This window comes from Telopea speciosissima, chromosome 3 (assembly GCF_018873765.1).
Source record: "Telopea speciosissima isolate NSW1024214 ecotype Mountain lineage chromosome 3, Tspe_v1, whole genome shotgun sequence".
Taxonomy (NCBI): domain Eukaryota; kingdom Viridiplantae; phylum Streptophyta; class Magnoliopsida; order Proteales; family Proteaceae; genus Telopea; species Telopea speciosissima.
Window position 1 is genome coordinate 27,704,715 of NC_057918.1, and position 20,034 is coordinate 27,724,748.

Here is a 20,034-nt window from a genome sequence, read left to right on the forward strand (position 1 = left end):
AGTCTACGAGGCACTCATTATTTGCTAATAGCATCAGAACAAATTAAATATGTTTATCAAAATTATTTTGGCACTATGACTTGCATATGGAATCGGAATTTGGGAATTGAAACCACAATTGCAACAATGGACGTTTGGTTTGAGAACCTACATGGGTTACAATTGCCTATAAATTTACGTCAAAAAGTAAGCTACTTAGTTTATTATTTGTATTCATTTTCTTAGCACACTTCAGAACTGAATATTTTAATGTCATTATGCATCTCAGTTACTAAGTTAGGCGCATTAAGAGTTGAGGTTATCTAATCAATGTTTAGTGTGCACCTGGTGCCCCATGCAAGAAGTGCACCTCTCATCTCGTTGCTTCCCACCTGCCACTAATTTACAAAGGTGTGCACCTTGCTTGCTCCTCTGGTATGTTTGCTATATTCAAAAAGTAAGCTACTTAGTTTATTATTTGTATTCATTTTCTTAGCACACTTCAGAACTGAATATTTTAATGTCATTATGCATCTCAGTTACTAAGTTAGGCGCATTAAGAGTTGAGGTTATCTAATCAATGTTTAGTGTGCACCTGGTGCCCCATGCAAGAAGTGCACCTCTCATCTCGTTGCTTCCCACCTGCCACTAATTTACAAAGGTGTGCACCTTGCTTGCTCCTCTGGTATGTTTGCTATATTCAAGCAATGAGCATAAGCTTTGTTTCTTCAACAACTTAACACAACAGGTCTGATCTACTTTAGCAAACATAGCATGCTCTTCAATTTTTCACATTGGCAAAGGCTACAGAACTTTGGTCTGCTATTTGTACATAATTTATGTGCCACAGCACGTACCTTTGTAACCATGCAGAATGGTTATGTACTATAGAATTAATAGAACATAGGCTTTGATACATTTCACCTTGGTTTTGTACCATGTGAATGTCATTCTGTGTTAATCCTTACAGACTATTTCTGCCTCACTTCATTCAGATTAACCATCCCCTTTGCATATAGAATCAATAGAACATAGGCTTTGTTACATTCCACCTTGGTAATGTACCATGTGAATGTCATTCTGCGTTAATACTTACAGGCTATTTCTTCCTTCCTTCAGATTAATCATCCCCATTGCACCTTAGACCTCAGGCTTTAGGAGGCCTGGTGCCTCATACCTGCCGCTTGCTTAGATAACTTTAGGTAAGCTGTGGTTTTTGATTATGTTTGCTTGCCTACTTTACAATTTCAAAGAAAAACATATGAACAATCTATGGGTTTGACATGGATTTTAAAATATTCCCATAACATATCCATTTTGAAAATCCATAAAATATATCCACCATGTATTGTGGAAAATATTGGCATAAAAACATCAGGGCTGAGGAACAACAGGGCAATGACCAACAGTTATTATGTCTTACACTTAATAGATTCAATATTTCACACCCAGAAATAAGATGGAAATAAGTATTTTTCTGAAACAAGGTGCAAATAAACATTGATAACTTCAGGGGAAAAGAATTAAAGTATAATAGAGCGAATGAATAAACACCTTACTTTGTCAAGAGGGATGTCCTTCGCTTTTTGCACTTTCAAGTCTATCACAAAATTGTTCATATCTCCCAGCATACCTTTAGCTTTCAAAGATTCAGGAAAATCCCCTTGATATCTACCTGACACAATCAATAGGCTTCCAGATAAAAGGTCTGGAATATGGAAAGGGTAGACCTAGCATGAAGATAAAAGAAAGATTGGTCAATCATTTCGGGAAAAAAAAACATTGAAGCCAGCATGCCAAAAATAAAAATCTAAACTGAAGTAATCTCTTTAAAAAAAAGGCTAGGCAGATATTTTCTTCAACATATTTTAATATTTCCAGTCAAAAAGTGCCAGTCTGGCAAAGTATACACAAGAAATGTAGGGAACCGCTCCTAAACAAGGCAGAATGAATAACCAAATACTGGTCGGGCTTTGTCCACATGACAGATCACCCATTACCGGATTATATCTCATTTCCAGATGTGGTCAACGTACAAAAAGATATGATGGATAGCGCTATTAAGATATGCAAACTGCATAATTTTGATAACAATGCAGAAAAGAATACCCGCTGAAGGTAGAATATTGCTCACTTCCCAGTAACACAAGTAAATGTAAGAAACATCTAACTAGAAAAGACCTGTCAGGAAACCATACCTCAAGTGCATCAAGGCACTGTAAAGTGTCAATGGTTATATTCGCCAGAATGGTAGTTGATGCTGCTGTGAATAGTCTTTGCATGTGAAGGTCAATTGAATCTGAGCAAAACAAAGAGAGATGATAATAGCAATTAGTTTCCCAGAGAATATCCAGTTCTCAAAGAAAAAATCTAACACCTACACAGCAGGATTCATCGGCCATCGCTTCGTTTCACAAATATTGCAAGTCCTAAGCAAAGTTCAATATAAATACTCATAAGCTATTTTTATAAAACAAGATTACTAACCTGCATCATATGCAGCTTCATAGTGACCCCTGCTGATATGTGCAAGCATTTGCAGAAAATAATGATTACAATATGAACCTGGAAAGTATTGTCTTAGAATATAAGTTGGCTGGATAAGAGAATAAGGAAACACCACATAATTTATGTAAATAAAGAGCACAACTGTGTCATAATATAATGTAACTTGATGCTTGCAGAAGTGCAGAGAAATAAAACTAAGATAGGCTTCGAGCACAAGTGTGTATCTATGGGTGTTAACAGAAAGGTAGGCCCAATGGGCCACCTTTGTCTGCTACCAGTCTTGACCACATGTGCAACCTGAAACCTGCTGTTAGCACCAATGCCATGTGTGGTACTCCTAGGATCCGCACCTCAGGATCGATTCTGGACGGCAACCAGATCAAAATCAGGTTGCGTAGGAGCAAAGTATGGTAGGCTAATAAGATTTTAAGGCTGTTGATTGTGTTGATAATGGTGGTGAGGGGTGAGGCTTTGAAGGAAAGAAGAAAGATGTATTTGAAGGTGGAAGGTGAAGGGTCAGGTTGTGGAATATGAAGGGTTGCTGATGGTATGGAGGTAAGATGGTAGATGGATAGTTGGATAGGTGCAAGCCTAGAGTCCCACTGGTTGCCAACCGTCGGAGTCCCACTGGTTGCCAACCGTCGGAGTCCCACTGAGGTCATGATCGAAGGAGTCCCACCTTGATCCCGCTTGAGTCTCACAAAACTTCTTGCATCTCACAAAGAAAAACTCTCACAAAAGGAGTAGTCATTCAGATTTTTCGTGGATGATTGAGAGCTCACCCATGATTTCAATTTATAGATAAAGGAGGCTGCCTCAACTGATTACATCCTAGTCAGAATTTGTAATTTCCAAAAAAAGGGAAGAATTCCAAAGGCTGGATACATGAACAACAAAAACATTAAATGGTTAGGCTGGTAAGGCTACGACATTTTTTTTTGGTCTTTTAGTTTTCCTAGCCAAGTAGTTGTTGGCTTCCAAAGACAACAACTACTTGGCTAGGAAAACTAAAAGACTAATCAATACTAACTAGGAAAGTAAAACCCACTACATTAATTAACCTAGAAATGAAAATAAGCTACTACTATTTTACTAAGCCTAATCCCGTATACCTTCCTTGTACCCACATTTTAGGCCCATTAAAGTGGCTCATTACAAAGAAAACACATGGAATCAAAGGGCCAATGCATACATAACCCCACCCAAGGCTTATTTCCAATAAAATATGCTCATTATTTGACTTATCTACATAGTACTGACTCAAGCTTTATGCTGGTGGCCTGATAGATTTATGCTGGTCGGAAGAGTCTGATGTGGAACCTGGGTCACAAAACCCTATTTTGGTTCACTATGGGCACACCCACGCTTGTACAGGCTCACTGCTAAAGGTAATGACAAATATGTAGTTTCTATGACATTCCAGAACTTAAAAGACAAGTAGCAAATAATGGCACTACCGCAATTTATTAGAACTTCAAGTCACAAGCAAAGGGAATGTAACAAATTAGTGGAAGGGGTAGTTTTTTGATCGAAAGCAAAATAAGGGTAGGATCTAATAAAGGAACAATGGGGAGGGTAAAGTGATGCAGGAGCATCATAGACCGGGCCAACCCAACTGGTGCACTACCTTGGACCAACCCAAACCCAGTTGCGTATTCAGATGGAGATGAACTGGATCCAAATATGGTTTTATTCTGGTAGATATTTAGGATTTTATTATTTATTTTTATTGGGATAATTATGTAAGGAGATCATTTAATTTGGGTAGGATTCAAAGGATGATTTTTAGTATAAATTGTCTTTTTTTGTTAAGAGTCCTAAAATAGTTGCTTCCTTGTTTTAAGTCTTTTATTTTCTTATTTATATGCTTGTAACCAACGTATTGAGCAGAGAATGAAGAATGAATTTGAGTTGTGTGCGTGTGCACTCCTCTTCCCCCCCCCCCTCCCTTTCTTCTTCTTCTTCTCACGGTTTCTTCTCTTCCCCCCCCCCCCCCCCTGCAATTCTGATTTCTTCCTAGCTTCTCCTTTCTCCTTTCCAGTGCCCCATTATAAAATAACGTGAAGAACAACTTTGTCTTCCTCCTGTCATGAAGCCTGAATCAGCGGTAATATGAGAGGATTGCGATGGGTAATTCCCACATGGCAAACCCAATCAAGCCAAGACTTTGGGACCAGATTCGCAACTCATAACCCTATAAAATCCAAGTGATAACCCAGCAAGTCAGCCATCATATCATTAAAGAAAGCTGCCTGAAACTGTTCCTGGCGGTAGAACAAGAACCCGTTCAGTTACAGGTATGACAACTAAGATTAAAGGGCTTGGGTCTTAGGGGATTTCAATTGCATATGGAAGGACTTCATATACCCAAGATCTGAGAAGGAAGAAGTAAGGGAGGAGAGAGATCAAAATCAAAACAAGGGCACTGCTAGTACTGATAGAAAAGAGCAAGGGTAGAAGAAATAAGAAGAAGGGATAGGGAGTAAGAAGGAGGAATCGGTGTATCGCAGGGTGGAAGAGAAGAAAAGAGAGAGATCGAAGAAAGAAAGAGAAGGAGGGGGAAGCACAAAACCAGCCAACGCAAGCTTCAACCAAAAACTCAATGCATTCTTCTAGTCTGAAACTTTCATTACAACAATGTATTTAAAGAAAATAATAAAAGACTCCTAGTTAGACTCTAAAACTGAAACATAACTTTAAATCAAATTCTAAAACTAAAAAGAACTCCAGCCTAAGTAAAGATTGCAAGATAAAAATAAGTCCAAATAATAACTCTAAATCTAAATCTAAATAAATAAACTATAATATCCTATTGGACCAAAACTAAATTGGGCCCTGGTTCATCTCCATCTGGGCTCCTGAATGGGCTTGGGCCGGTCAAAAGAAGTGCTCCTGCATCAGAGTCACCCCTTGGCAAGTAGGTTCCCATTCAAGTGATGCTATGACAGAAGCTTGGTGAGACATTAGCCATTAAAACCATTTATGTGCTTGCATTGTCTGTAGACATTTTGTGTGCATGTCTGTAGGTGGAGAGAGAGAGAGACAGAATATTGTAGAAAGTAGAAACAGTAAGAAGCAAGAAATCAATCGCAAGGAAGCAGAATTCTACATACACACATGCACCCAAAAATCCCATTTGCCAATGGTTTTTAGATTCTTCACTAAGAAAACAGGCGTGCAAGAAAGTACCATTCATTGCTCTACTCAGAAAGTGAAACTCAAAATGTTGGAAAACTAAATTAAAGTAAAGCTGCAACTTTTCCAAAATAATATCAACGGTGAGAAATAAGTTCATTTTGTAGATTTATTAAATTAGTCACCTTTTATTTTCTTCAAAAATAAACTCAGCCAACTTATTTCTCTTCCTCTAAGATTGTTACATTCATATGACTAGTAGGACCACAGAGACGTTAATTTTCCGCCTTTTTTTTTTTTTTTAAAAGCTGGATAAGGAATATGATGCATCCTTACCTAATGTACCTTAATTGTATTCCCAAATCCTCTCTATAAATAAGAAAGGCCTCTATCATTCTAGACAAGCAAAATCATTCTCTCATTCTCTCAACTTCGTATCAGAGCTTAAAAACTTCGGTGCATAGATGTCTCTCACGCCCAACTTGGGATGAGATCCAATAATTTGAGACGATTTGGAATTAGTGTGGCGAAAGTTAAAGATGCCTTACGAAAGATGAAAGCAAGCAAGACACCAGGCCCAAATGAGATTCCAATAGAAGTGTGGAAAACCCTAGGAGATTGTGGGGTATATTGGCTTACCATTCTGTTTAACAGGATTATGAACACAAGGAAGATGCCTGATGAATGGAGGCGAAGCATTGTAGTCCCAATTAAGGGTGTCAAAATGAAACCGAAACCGGAACCTACCGTTTACGATTGAACCGAATCGGACCGCAAAAAAATGGTGCGATTCTGATTTCACATGTTCTCTATCCGGTTCGGTTCAGTTCAGAACCGGATAACCGTCGGTTAACCGCCAATTTTGAACCGAATAGAACCGGATAGAATCCAAGAGTCCATAACTAATGTATAATACCCGTGGAGGATTTGCTTGTTCAGTATAGGTACCATCTTACGATTTCTTCATTAATCTTTTATTACACTTAAGAAATTAACAAGAAAAATTTACATTCACTTTGCATAACAGGGAGGTGTTGGAATCTCTGGAGCAGAAAATTCTAATGGGTGGAGACGGGAACATCTAAGCTCATCTTTGTTGCGTTGGAACTCTTAGAAGAAGCTAAAGAATGCAAATTAAAGTGACGTGGATGCATCTTTGTAGAATGTCTATGGTTAATTATGGACTGTTGGATTGAGATTGGAGCTTGGAAGCATAACATTACAGAATATTAGATTATTCAGTCATTTTTCCTTGGGGATAATTTTGATGATTAGAACTTCTTTTGTTTGCTTGATTTTGGTGGTGTTGGAAACCTTATGGAATCATCTTTTGAACAAGATCAAGATCTTTTATTTAATGCTTGGTGTTAATTTTTTATAGGGTTCTATGTTGATTGCTTATATTCTGATTTGTTGATGAAATGGGTTAATTGAATTAAAGGATACAAAGGTGGAAGGTTGAGTATTAATTATAAGGTTTTGTTAGTGATATTCTGATTTGTTAATTATATTCTAATTTGTTTATGAAATATACAATTTCTCCCACATAACAAGGAAATGGATGATAGAATTAAAAGGTACAAAGTTGAAACCAGATGTGAACTGGTATGACAAACCGCATGTAAACCGGTTGTTAGCCGTATAATGAAAACCGAATAGAGACCGCAAAAACCGCACCACATATAAAACAATTTTGATTTTGGGTGATTCTTATCCGGTGCGGTTTTGATTTCTACCTTGCAAAATGTGCACCGAACCTGAACCGCACCGTTTGACACCCTTAGTTCCAATATACAAAAATAAAGGTGATATCCAAAGCTGCAATCACTATAGAAGCATAAAGCTAATGAGCCACACTATGCAGCTTTGGAAGAAAGTTATTGAAGCCCATTTAAGAAGAGAAACTCATATCTTGGTGAACCAATTTGGCTTTATCCCAGGTAGATCCATGACAGAAGGTATCTACTTATTGAGGAGGCTCATGGAAAGATATCGAGATACTAAGGAGGATCTCCATATGGTCTTTATTGACCTAGAAAAAGCCTATGACAGAGTCCCTAGAGATCTAATCTGGCATGTTTTAGTGAAGAGAAGGGTGTTGAGTAAATATGTGGATGTAATTAAAGATATGTATGAGGGCGTGGTGATTAGTTTGAGATCAGTGGGAGGTCAGGACAAAGAATTTCCAATTACGATTGGGTTACATCAGGGATCAGCCTTAAGCCTGTATCTATTTGTGCTTATCATGGACGACCTAACTAAGACCATTCAAGACAAGGTTCCGTGGTGTATGCTCTTAGCCGATGATATTGTATTGGTGGATGAGACAAAGGTAGGGATTACCGCTAAACTGGAGCTATGGAGATCAACCTTGTAAACAAGAGGCTTTAAGATTAGTAAAACGAAGACAGAATATATGATGTGTAATTTTAGTCATACTATGATGGCAACTAACACGGTGTGACTTGGGGAAATAGGGATACTGCAAAGTGACTATTTTCGATACCTGGGGTCAATCATAACTAAAGCAGGTGACATAGAGGATGATGTTTCACTAAGAATTAAAGTGGGATGGATGAAGTGTAGAGGCACGTCTGGAGTGTTGTGTGATCCACATATCACTTTAAAGCTTAAAAGAAAGTTCGATAGGACTATTGTACGACCAGCTATGTTGAATGAGGCTGAACGTTGGGCAGTTAAGAAGTGTCATATTAAGAAGCTATGTGTAGCAGAGATGAGGATGTTAAGATGGATGTGTGGAAAAAGTAGGAAGGATAACATAAGGATTAAGGAATGAGCGGATTAGGACTCACTTCGGAGTTGCCCCGAGCAATGACAAGCTCCGAGAGAGTAGTTTGAGGTGGTATGGTCATATTCAACGGAGACCTAGAGATGCTCCAATAAGGAGTGATATGATCCAGATTGAAGAAGCTAAAAGAACGAGGGGCAGGCCTAAAATGACCATAGGAGAAGTTTTGAGGAAGGGGATGCATATTCTAGGTCTTTCACCAAGTATGACCTCGGATAAAGCCTATTGGAGGGAAAGGATCCATGTAGCAGACCCCAATTAGCTGAGATTCTCCTGACTTGCTGGGCAGTGCCTCTTTCCTCTTACTTTTATCTCGCTTTCTTTCTTTCCTCCTTTTTCTTTTTAGTTTCCATCTTTCATTTGTCAACCCATTTTGCATTCCTCATCTCATTCCCAACCCTCTTTTCTCCATCTCCTCATTACCCCTTTTTGTTTTTTTCTATTTAGTCTTCCTTTTTCTTGTTTGTTTGGGATCCATGTAGCCGACCCCATTAAGTTGGGATAATGCTGTGTTTTGTTGTTGTTGTTTTTGTTGTTGTTGATTTGGAATTAGTTTGAAATTACTATACTATAAACTACTCAAACTAGTAGCATATTTTTCTGGATTATCTTAAAATTGCCAGTCAGACCAATCATTTGACTAAGTTGACTCACCTAGAATGGACCAACTTGACAAATACTATGTCATCTGAACTGTCATAATGTTTAGTATCTTAGATTATAATTTCAGCTTATTTGAATATTTTTGGTGGGTTTACATGCTAGAAGTTTACCGACTTTGAGTTGTGAGCATTATTTCAAATTTATTACATTCAACATTTTAAGGTCATTTAAGCTCATTATTAGTTGATCAGGTTGTGTTTAAACCTAGTCTTACATTACAGTCACAACAAATCCAAGCCAACAAGAATGTGTCACAAATTAAACAATAAAAATAACCAAGTAAATTAAGTATTGTGTTTTTCCCCTCTCAGAAAGGTATCAGACTACTAGCTTAAGATAATAAATAAAAAAGCATTCCATATTGGGAAGTGCTAAAGCAAAATTTAAGAAGTTGATCTTTCTCGTAGATGAATAACCATGTTAAAGATAAAGATATTATAAGCATGGGAAGATATGCCAAAACTGCAAATATCTTGGATGGTGGAAATCTAGGCCAAAACTTAATTTGGAATTTGAGGCTGAAGTAAGTAGAGATTTTTCCACTTTCTAACAGCAACAGTGCATTTTTTTTAACCCTATTGTTTTCCCGCTGCAATGTCTTGTCGATCTTAACCCATGCATACTGGCTCATATAGATAATACAAACAACAACAAACTCAGCCTTATCCCAACTTAATGGGGTCGGCTACATGGATCCAAACAAACAAAGTAGGTAAAATCGAGGTCTAGACCAAAAAAAACGGAATGAAGAGATCGAAAAAGAGGGTTGGGAAATGAGATGAGAAGTGAAAAATGGAAAATGACAAATGAACAATGGGAAATAAAAGAAAAGTGAAAGATAAAAGTGACAGATAAAGTAAGAGGAAAGAGGCACAGCCCAGCAAATCAGGAGAATCTCAGCTAGATAGGGTCTGCTACATGGATCCTTGCCCTCCAATAGCCTCTATCCGAGGTCATACATGGTACAAAACCTAGACTTTGCATGTCCTTCCTCACAACTTCTCCTATGGTTATTTTAGGCCTGCCCCTCGCTCTTTTAGCTCCTTCAATCGGAATCATATCACTCCTCCTTACTGGGGCATCCCTAGGCCTCCGTTGAACATGATCATACCACCTCAAACGACTCTCTCAGAGCTTGTCATTGATCGGAGCAACTCCTAACTCAGGTCATATAAATAATATTATTTGCAACAATCATTTCAGAGAACAGAATTACAGATTGATTAAATTTTCATTAGTTAATTTCAATCATCAAATCATGCATATGGAATTATAGTCAAACAATATTATCAATTATATAGTAACTCTTGCATTGCTATTTTGTTAATTTAATTAATGCTTGAACTATTGAACCATATAAGCATAATAACATCAAAATACTGTAAATCACTAAATTGAGAAAAGAAAAAGGAACTGAAAAGGAAAAATAAATGCTACAATAATATATCTTAAGTTTCCCATTAAACCTCAAAAAATTATTCTGCCCGGAATATTTGCAGTCCCCTAGAAAAATATTCTGGAATTTTTTTCCTTCTAAGACCTCTTGAGTGTAAGAGTATATAGGCAAAAAAAAAAAAAGGGATTGAAACTTGAGAATTCATACCTATGCCAAAACTGAAAAATCGTGGAGCCATAGATCCTCTATTTCTCAGATTACTTTTCATAACATCACATATGTGTCTTTCATCTTCAACTGACCCATCAGTAATAAGGAAAATGATAGGGATTGAATCACAGGTATTTGATAACATCTCCATCGCCTGAAATAAAGTAGATGAGACCATAACCATATAAATAAAAAGATTTTTAAAAAAAATTCCATTTAGTATTGATATTAGTAAAGAGCAGAAGGGTGACATTAACAGGACAGCTAATAGAAATGGAAGTAACAGGAAAATGACACATGAAAGATGTGGCAAGACATGAATCCAAATCATCCAGTTGATGCCTTGGAAAAGAACCTCTAGGATGATCCACAAGTAAGAGACAAGACCTTCGTAAAGATCTCAACTAGACAACCATGCACTTTGTTAAAGTGTAAAGTATGGTCCTATGACCCCGTGAGAGGTTCCTATTACTAAAACCAACAACCACATTCCAATAGGAGTCCACAACTCCTATAGGACCGCACTTTACACTTTAGCACACTTAACTTTTATGGTAAATAAGGCCCATAGAGAATTCAATCAAGAAAATAGGACAGTATGACTCCCCCCACCCCCCAAACACACACACACACACCACAAATTTGTGGACCAATTTAGGTTGAAAATATAATAACATTAGTAATAATAAAAACTCTTTGTTGAGTTGAGAAGAATACTAAAAATGAGTTCAGCAGATTATACCTGATTTAGCGGAAGCAAAATGTTTGTACCACCCCCGGCAATAAAGTTTATGCTAATCCATTGGGATGCATTTTCAATCGTTTCTTTGGTTGCCAACTCCAATGAAGACGAAAATAAATATGTCTCTCCATTGAAAGCTATAATGTTAAATGAGTCTTCTGGATTGAGTTTGGACAGAGCTGCACACATCCCATTCTTCACGTTCTCAAGAAGCCTTCCCTTCATGCTCCCACTTATATCAACAACAAATACCACTTCCTTTTTGAAAGCCTATCAAATATATTACAATGAGATAAAACTGCACAAAAAACTAAATAAATGGAGTAACCATAACGACATTATACAAACAAAAAAGTAATTTGAAAAAATAAATAAACAAAATGTAGGGAGCACAATTAGTTCTAATAACCATAGAACCATTTAAGATATTTATTTTTAGAGTGGAAGTAGAGTTTATTTATCAAAGATACAAAACAATGTACCACATTTTTATCTCCATAAATTAGTAGCACATTATATTTTATATGTAAAAAGAAGAAAAATATTAAAACAATGCATGCAGATAGCATATTGGTAACTCCTGAAAAATAATATAAGAAAAAGCTGTACGTACAGATCATCTAATGTTGGTCAACTTCTTTGTTGCACATACTTTAAAGATCAAACAAGTTAGACCTGAATGGGAAGGTACAGCAGACCACTTTGCTTCATTGATTGCATTTGTGTTTGAAGTTTGAACATGATTACATGGTTGAGACAGGCCTTTTCCTTGAGGCCAGGAAGCTGAAACAAACCACATATGCAGTTTTTATATTTCCCCTTTTTGTTTCAGACAAGAACGTCGACTGAGCAACCTAATCGAAGAATTTTCTTTGTGGAATAGATGAGGACTACTGCAGTAGCAATAGCAGTAGCAGTAGGGGTAACAATTATATGGGTTCAGGCGGGGCTAGGTTTGCCCAAACACAACCCGCAACCCCTATAAATGAATAGACCTGACCTCAATGTAAGGGCATATGATGGCAGTTGTTGTTTTTGGGTGGTAAATATAGGATGGCTGACACCTAATATAGTGGTGCCAGTATATTGAAGGAAATTCAATGCATCTTCCCACCTATAAAGAGTACGTTAAGTACAAGGTGGGCTGTGGCAATAGAGTCATCTTTTTTTAGACTGATAACCGGTACTTGAAGAATTCTCCTCTTTAGAAGCTCTCTGACATATACAGTATTGCTGAAAACATGCACGCTTATTTTGATCAATATGTGAGCTAAAATTATCCATTAATCAACTGGCACATCCCCTTGCATAGAGCTCATAATGACTGGGAAATACAATCTTTCTTTAGAATGCTGGGCATGCTTTACATTAAACATATTTCTCCAGAGAGCCTGGATGGAAGGGGTCGGCTCTTGAAGGTAATGAATCTTGTGGGTGAAAGCCCAGCTTCAGGCCTTGTAGGTTATTTTACTTCTGATTTTCCTGCCAAAGCTATTTTGAGGAAGGGGTACATCCTAAGGCTCAGTTCTTTGTCTCGAGAGCAGCTTTAAATTTAATTCTTACTATGAAACACTTCATCCCTAGGGGGATGGATATTCTGAAATTCTTTCATTACATATAATGGTTAAAAGGAAACCGTGCATTGAAGAATACTCCTCTTTAGAAGCTCTCTGACATATACAGTATTGCTGAAAACATGCACGCTTATTTTGATCAATATGTGAGCTAAAATTATCCATTAATCAACTGGCACATCCCCTTGCATAGAGCTCATAATGACTGGGAAATACAATCTTTCTTTAGAATGCTGGGCATGCATTACATTAAACATATTTCTCCAGAGAGCCTGGACGGAAGGGGTCGGCTCTTGAAGGTAATGAATCTTGTGGGTGAAAGCCCAGCTTCAGGCCTTGTAGGTTATTTTACTTCTGATTTTCCTGCCAAAGCTATTTTGAGGAAGGGGTACGTCCTAAGGCTCAGTTCTTTGTCTCGAGAGCAGCTTTAAATTTAATTCTTACTATGAAACACTTCATCCCTAGGGGGATGGATATTCTTAAATTCTTTCATTACATATAATGGTTAAGGGAAACTGTGCACTACGTGTCATCTTATTCTCTACCGCCCCTTGGCCCATAAAGTTTGGAATTCTATTTCACAAGGATTGGGATGATTAGGAACAGAACAGTCGACCTGAAACATGTTCTTGCACAAAGGCTGACCAGACCTGGTAACAGCAAAGGGAGAGAATCTGGCTTCTAAGTCCTGCTGCTATTGCTTGGTCTAAAATCCTGGAAAGAATTCAATGGGTGTCAGAGAATAACCTGCATATAGAACAGCTACAAGGGTTAGGGATCTTATGTTTTGGGCATCCAATTGTAAAGAACTCAAAATTTAGAGTATAAACTTCATACGGAGCAAATGATAGACCTTTTGTGCATTATGGTCCCACGTAGTAGCCAGTTGTATTTTGATCTATAGTATTGGGTGTGGTGGGGCCGTATCCCCTTAATAAAATATTTTTGGCTTATCAAAAGAAATATTTTTGTAGGTGAGAATAAAGCATGCAAACCTGGATATTCATTCTTAATCAAATCAAACAATTTATAAGTTATTCTAAGATCAAACAACAAATTGCAAACCAGTAATCACACAAACTAAATAAATCTCTCATACATGTCTTGTTTTTTTAAGTCAGAGAAAAAATATTCAAAAAATCAAAATCACAGCAAGTACAAAATGCCCTTTTGGTTCTAAGGCCAAGGTTTCAGTTAAGACAATTTAGTTAGAAACCAAGCATAAGCCCATGAATACAGCCCAGGGCAAGATTCATGGTTGGATGGACCCAGAATTCAACAGGTTAGCTAAGCGCATCAAACCCCGCAACTTTAGAAGGATTGCTTCATCTTTCCAGTCCAATCTATTTAGCTAGAAATCCTGGGCCCGCAAATGGACCTCAGGAGTCAAGTCAATGTCCCTGGCAGGATGGGTCCAACAGCCAACTGGCCAGTCTATTAGTTAGATTTTAGGTTTAGGAGGTAAGAAGAGAGAAGGAAGAAGTTGGAGGAGGAAGAAGATAGCAAGAGAAGAGAGAAGAGAGAAGAGAATATTTGGTTGTAATCGATTGTGATGGAGAGACTTCTCCATACACCCTATACTCATTCAATCATAACTAATAGAGAATTACATCCACCTCCCTAGGGAGGTAAAAGGGAAATAAAGAAGAAAAAACAGAATTACATAATAAGGCAACTAGTAATATAACTAGTTCCTAAACTACCCCTATTACATGACTTCTAACACTCCCCCTCAAGCTAGAGAATATATATCATGCATTCCCAGCTTGCTTAGGAAAGAACTAAACTGAGGAGAGCCAAGAGTTTTGGTGAAGATATCTGCCAACTGATCACCAGTCTTCACAAAAGGAGTACAAATACAGCCAGAGTCTATCTTCTCCTTGATGAAATGCCTATCAACCTCAATGTGCTTAGTCCAGTCATGTTGCACTGGGTTGTGGGCAATACTGATGGCAACCTTGTTGTCACAGTACCGTCTCATGGGTCCTTCAGTGTCAAATCCCAGTTCTTGAACACATCTTTTCAGCCAGATGAGCTCACACACTCCGTGTGCCATAGCTCTAAATTCTGCCTCGGCACTAGATCTGGCCACAACATGCTGTTTCTTGCTCCTCCATGTGACTAAATTACCTCCCACAAAGGTACAATAGCCAGAGGTAGATCTCCTGTCTGTAATAGAACCAACCCAATCGGCATCTGTGAAACCTTCCACTCTCAAGTGGTTGTGCCTTGCATACAACAGTCCTTTCCCTGGAGAGGACTTCAAATACCTTAGAATGCGATACACAGCATCCAAATGGCCACTCTTGGGAGCATGCATGAATTGGCTGACAACTCCCACTGCATAAGAGATATCTGGCCAAGTCATAGAAAGATAGATAAGCTTCCCCACTAGCCTTTGATACTTCCCCACATCAACAAGAGAAGGACCACAATCCTCTCCTAGTTTGTGGTTCTGTTCAATAAGAGAGTTTCTTGGTTTCTGCCTAACATCCCCTCTCTCATAATGAGTCAAGAATAAACCTCCTCGACATATGTTGATTCCTCTCTTGGTCCTTGATACTTCTATTCCTAAGAAGTACTTCAAGGGACCCAAATATTTGATCTCAAACTGTTGTGCCAAGTAGCTCTTCAATTTACCTATCTCAGCTGTATCATCTCTTGTGACCACAATATCATCAACATAGACAATGAGAGCTGTGATAGTACCATTACTCCGCTTGGTAAAGAGAGTATGATCAACTTGGCTCTGGGAATATCCATTCTTCAGAATAGCCTGTCGGAAGCGCTCAAACCATGCCTTTGGTGACTGTTTGAGACCATATAGAGCCTTCTTAAGGAGGCACACTTTCCCTTCAACTGAAGGCATCTTGAAGCCTGGTGGAGTTTGCATGTACACTTCCTCTTCCAAGTCACCATGAAGGAAGGCATTCTTCACATCCAACTAATATAAAGGCCAATCTTTATTGGCAGCCAAAGATAAAAGAACTCTTATTGAGTTATGCTTGGCCACAGGGGTAAATGTCTCCTGGTAGTCAATTTCATAGACTTGACTATACCCCTTGGCCACCAACCTTGCTTTGTATCTCTCAATACTGCCATCAGATTTATACTTGATTGTGTAGACCCATCTGCATCCAACTGGGACACGTCCCTTGGGAAGGTCAACAAGTTGCCAAGTACCATTCTTCTCAAGTGCCATCATCTCCTCAAACATAGCTTGTCTCCACTTTGGTCAGACATAGCATCAATGACATTCTTGGGAACGGAAGCAGTAGAGAGAGCAGTAATAAAGGCAAAGCATGTAGGAGAAATTGCATCATAGGAAACAAACTGGGATATAGGATTAGTACAAGTTCTTTTCCCTTTCCTAATAGCAATAGGAAGGTCCAAATCAGATGAAGGAGAAGAAATGTCACCTGATTGAGAAGGATGAATCTCAAGATGTGGATCTGGATCTGAAGAGGACTCTTGGTAGGTCTTCTTTCTTGTATTATGCAAGCCTTCACCTTTTTTGTATGTAATGTAGTAATCCTTCTCCTTATCAGAACCACTTTCAACAACCAAATCTGTATTCCCCCCTGGTTGATGATCAACCTCAACCACATCTACAGTCCTGTGTTTTCCAATGTCAAGCATAAAAGGAGATGTAGGTAGAGGAGAAAGGAAGAAATCCTCAGTAGCCTGTTCACTCCCACAATTCTCCCCGTGAAGAGGATGCTGAGAAGGGACAAAGAAGGGGACTGATTCAAGAAAAGTAACATCCTTGGAAATGATACATCGGCGGGAAGAAGGATGATAACACTTGTACCCCTTGGTAGTAGAAGAGTACCCAAGGAAGAGACACTTGAGAGCTTTGGGGTCAAGTTTAGTGTGAGCAGATTTGTTAACATGCACATAACAAACACAGCCAAAGACTCGAGGAGGAAGAGAAAAAGGAGAGGCCTTGGGAGATAAGATGTCCAAGGGTGATTTGAAATTATGAAGCTTGGTAGGCATACGATTGATGAGAAAGGAGGCAGTGAGAAGAGCAGCGGACCAGAAGGTCTTGGGGACATGCATGCCAAACAATAGACTACGGGTGACCTCCAGAAGATGGCGATTTTTCCTCTCAGCAACCCCATTTTGTTGGGGCGTGTCAACACACGCTAGCTGATGGATAATGCCATGAGTAGTAAAGAAGGTTTGAAGACCACCAAATATGTACTCTCCCCCTTTATCAGATCGCACAATTTTGATGCGGGTCTCAAATTGAGTAAGGATCATTTGGTAAAAATTCTAAAAGGCATCACAAACATCACTTTTATGCTTCAAAAGTACAGTCCATGTGGCACGGCAAAAATCATCAACAAATGACACAAAGTAACAAAAGCCAAATAAAGAAGTAGTAGGGGAAGAACCCCAAACATCAGTATGCACAATATGAAAAAGGAGCAACAGTTCTATTACCATGATAAGGATATGCAGACCGACAATGTTTGGCAAACAGACATGGTTCACATTGAAAAACATGAGAAGAGGCAATAGATGAAAATAAGTGAGGCAATTGTTTCCGCATTACTAGAAAAGATGGATGGCCAAGACGGCGATGCCATAACATAACAGAATCCACATAACTACTATCATTTCGACCACACACATAGGAATGAGCTGTGGGCAAAAGCGGATCAAAAAAGTAGAGGCCTTGTTCCTCACGTCCACTACCAATAATCCTCTTCGTCACCAAATCCTGAAAAAGACAGTGAGAAGGAAAAAAAAGTGACACAACAGTTGAGAGATTTAGTCAAATGACTCACAGATAAAAGATTCAGAGTAAGGTTAGGGACATGAAGAACAGAAGAGAGGGAAATAGATGATGTCACAGGGATATTACCCTTACCAGATATAGAGGAAAGGGAGCCATCAGCTACCCTAACCTTGTCCTTACCAGAGCAAATGGTATAGGAATCATAATAATAAGACGTACCAGTCATGTGGTCCGTGGCACCCAAGTCAATGACCTAAGACTGGGCAGCAGTGGAAGCTGAGGTGGAGACCTGCAAAGCTGAGGATGATGAGGATCCAGCCATACTAGATGTAGAAGATGTGCTCAACTGTGACACAACCCTGCGAACCACTGCATCCATAAAGGTGGAGTCATCCTATGGGGCATCAGCATCAGTCGCCACTGCGGAATGAGCTCGAGCTCCCCCTCTACGGCCACCACGACCACGCATACCAAGAGGACGACCATGGAGAGACCAACACCTATCCTTGGTGTGTCCAGTGCGTCCACAATGATCACATTTAAATCTGTCTCGCCCAACTCCACTGGCACCAACTGTCTCCACAGTACTAGCTTCCTCTCGGTTAGGCCCTGGGCCTCTACCACCTCCACGGGTGTCTCGAACAGAACTAGAATTGAGGGCTGCCCTCTCAGATGATGCTGGTGGTGGTGCCATAGTAAGTCGCCTGGTCTCTTCACTCTGTAAGTAACTACAGACTTCACTAAGAGAGGGAAGGGGAGACCGACCTAACAGCTGGAGTCTAACTGGCTCATAGTCAGAGTTCAGACCACTAAGCAAAGAGAAGACACGCTCCTTTTCAAGAGTCAGATACACCTTGGTTTCATCCTCTGGGTTGGTCAAATGAAGGTCTCTGTAGTGATCATACTCTTCCACAAGACTAAGGATCGCACTGTAGTACTCAGAAATAGTGTTGTCACCCTGTTTCAATGAGTGGATTCTTTGAAGGAGCTGATAGACCTTGGCAGTGTCACCTACTCTGTCAAAGGCCACAGAGACACTATCCCAAATAGCTTTGGCTGTTTCTTTCCTTAGAAACCTTCTCCCAATCTCGGGCTTCATGGAGAAGATCAACCATGTCATAACTGTAGAATTTTCAGTCTCCCATTTATCAAAAGTAGGTGAACCAGCTGTGGGAGCCTTGATAGCACCTGTGTTCCCTTACTCCTAAGAGAAAGTCTCACAAAATGTGACCAATCTAGGTAATTAGTACCATCAAGCTTCACAAAAGAAATCCGTTGGTGAGTACTCTTATAAGCCAACCGAGGGACAACAGTAGGGGTGTGAATCGCAGCACCAAGCACGATGCATCAAGCGACCATTCTTTACCAAAGACAATAAACAAGAACACCAAAGACAAGTGGGAGTACACACTCAACCCAAACAAGCAAAAAAATCCAATAAGCGAGTCTCGGATAGCACATCGCCGAAGCAGTCCCTAGCAAAGAAATCTCTAAGAGGACTTAAATCAAGCACTTCTAGTGCATAACAACAAGCATCCCAGAGCAGTCCCTAAGAAGAGGCCTCACAAAGGCTTGCAAGGTGTAGTAATAACTTCAAACAAGTAAAACAGCCTCACAAAGGCTACGCATACACATCCCTCAACCAAGAGAGCATCAAACTGCAGCTTGAAGCAAGAAAAAAGAAGTAAACACTCTCAGGTTTACCTGGGCAGAACAGAGGATCCCACACAAGAACTCTATCTGCTCATATGGCTTCTACAATCAGCAAGGGAGATCATAACAACTCTCATAAATGTCCTTGGGCGATCCAAATAAGCCAGACCAAGACACAAAAGGAATCCGAGAAGAGCAGCAGCTGCAATCTGAACTTGAACTTGGCGGAACTTGTAGCAACCTTTGTATGAGATCCAAACTATCAAGAGAGCTTCAAAATAGCTCAGGTATGTCCTTCAATCATCAAAAGAGGCTAAAATAAGCCTACTCCATATTCTTTAAGCAAAGCTGTACACAGAAATCTCCTCTTTGGAATCCTTAGACACAAAGGATTTCAAAGAGAAGAGAAAGAATGAAAACAAGGACTGAACACGACTCTCAAACTTTGGGCCTGCTCTGATACCAAGTTAGATTTTAGGTTTAGGAGGTAAGAAGAGAGAAGGAAGAAGTTGGAGGAGGAAGACGATAGCAAGAGAAGAGAATATTTGATTGTAATCGATTGTGATGGAGAGACTTCTCCATACACCCTATATTCATTCAATCATAACTAATAGAGAA

At 39.2% G+C, this 20,034-nt stretch overlaps 1 protein-coding gene across 1 annotated transcript in view; it reads right to left on the bottom strand.

The window, feature by feature from the left end:
• The window catches only part of LOC122655755 (inter alpha-trypsin inhibitor, heavy chain 4), a 51,322-nt gene that overhangs the window by 24,496 nt on the left and 6,792 nt on the right, over positions 1-20,034 (bottom strand). The window contains exons 6-10 of the mRNA XM_043850073.1: positions 11,443-11,712; positions 10,698-10,854; positions 2,467-2,544; positions 2,178-2,278; positions 1,539-1,709 (exon numbers count right to left, since the gene is read on the bottom strand). Coding sequence (XP_043706008.1) covers positions 1,539-1,709; positions 2,178-2,278; positions 2,467-2,544; positions 10,698-10,854; positions 11,443-11,712 — 777 coding nt within the window. The remainder of the gene's footprint in view (positions 1-1,538; positions 1,710-2,177; positions 2,279-2,466; positions 2,545-10,697; positions 10,855-11,442; positions 11,713-20,034) is intronic.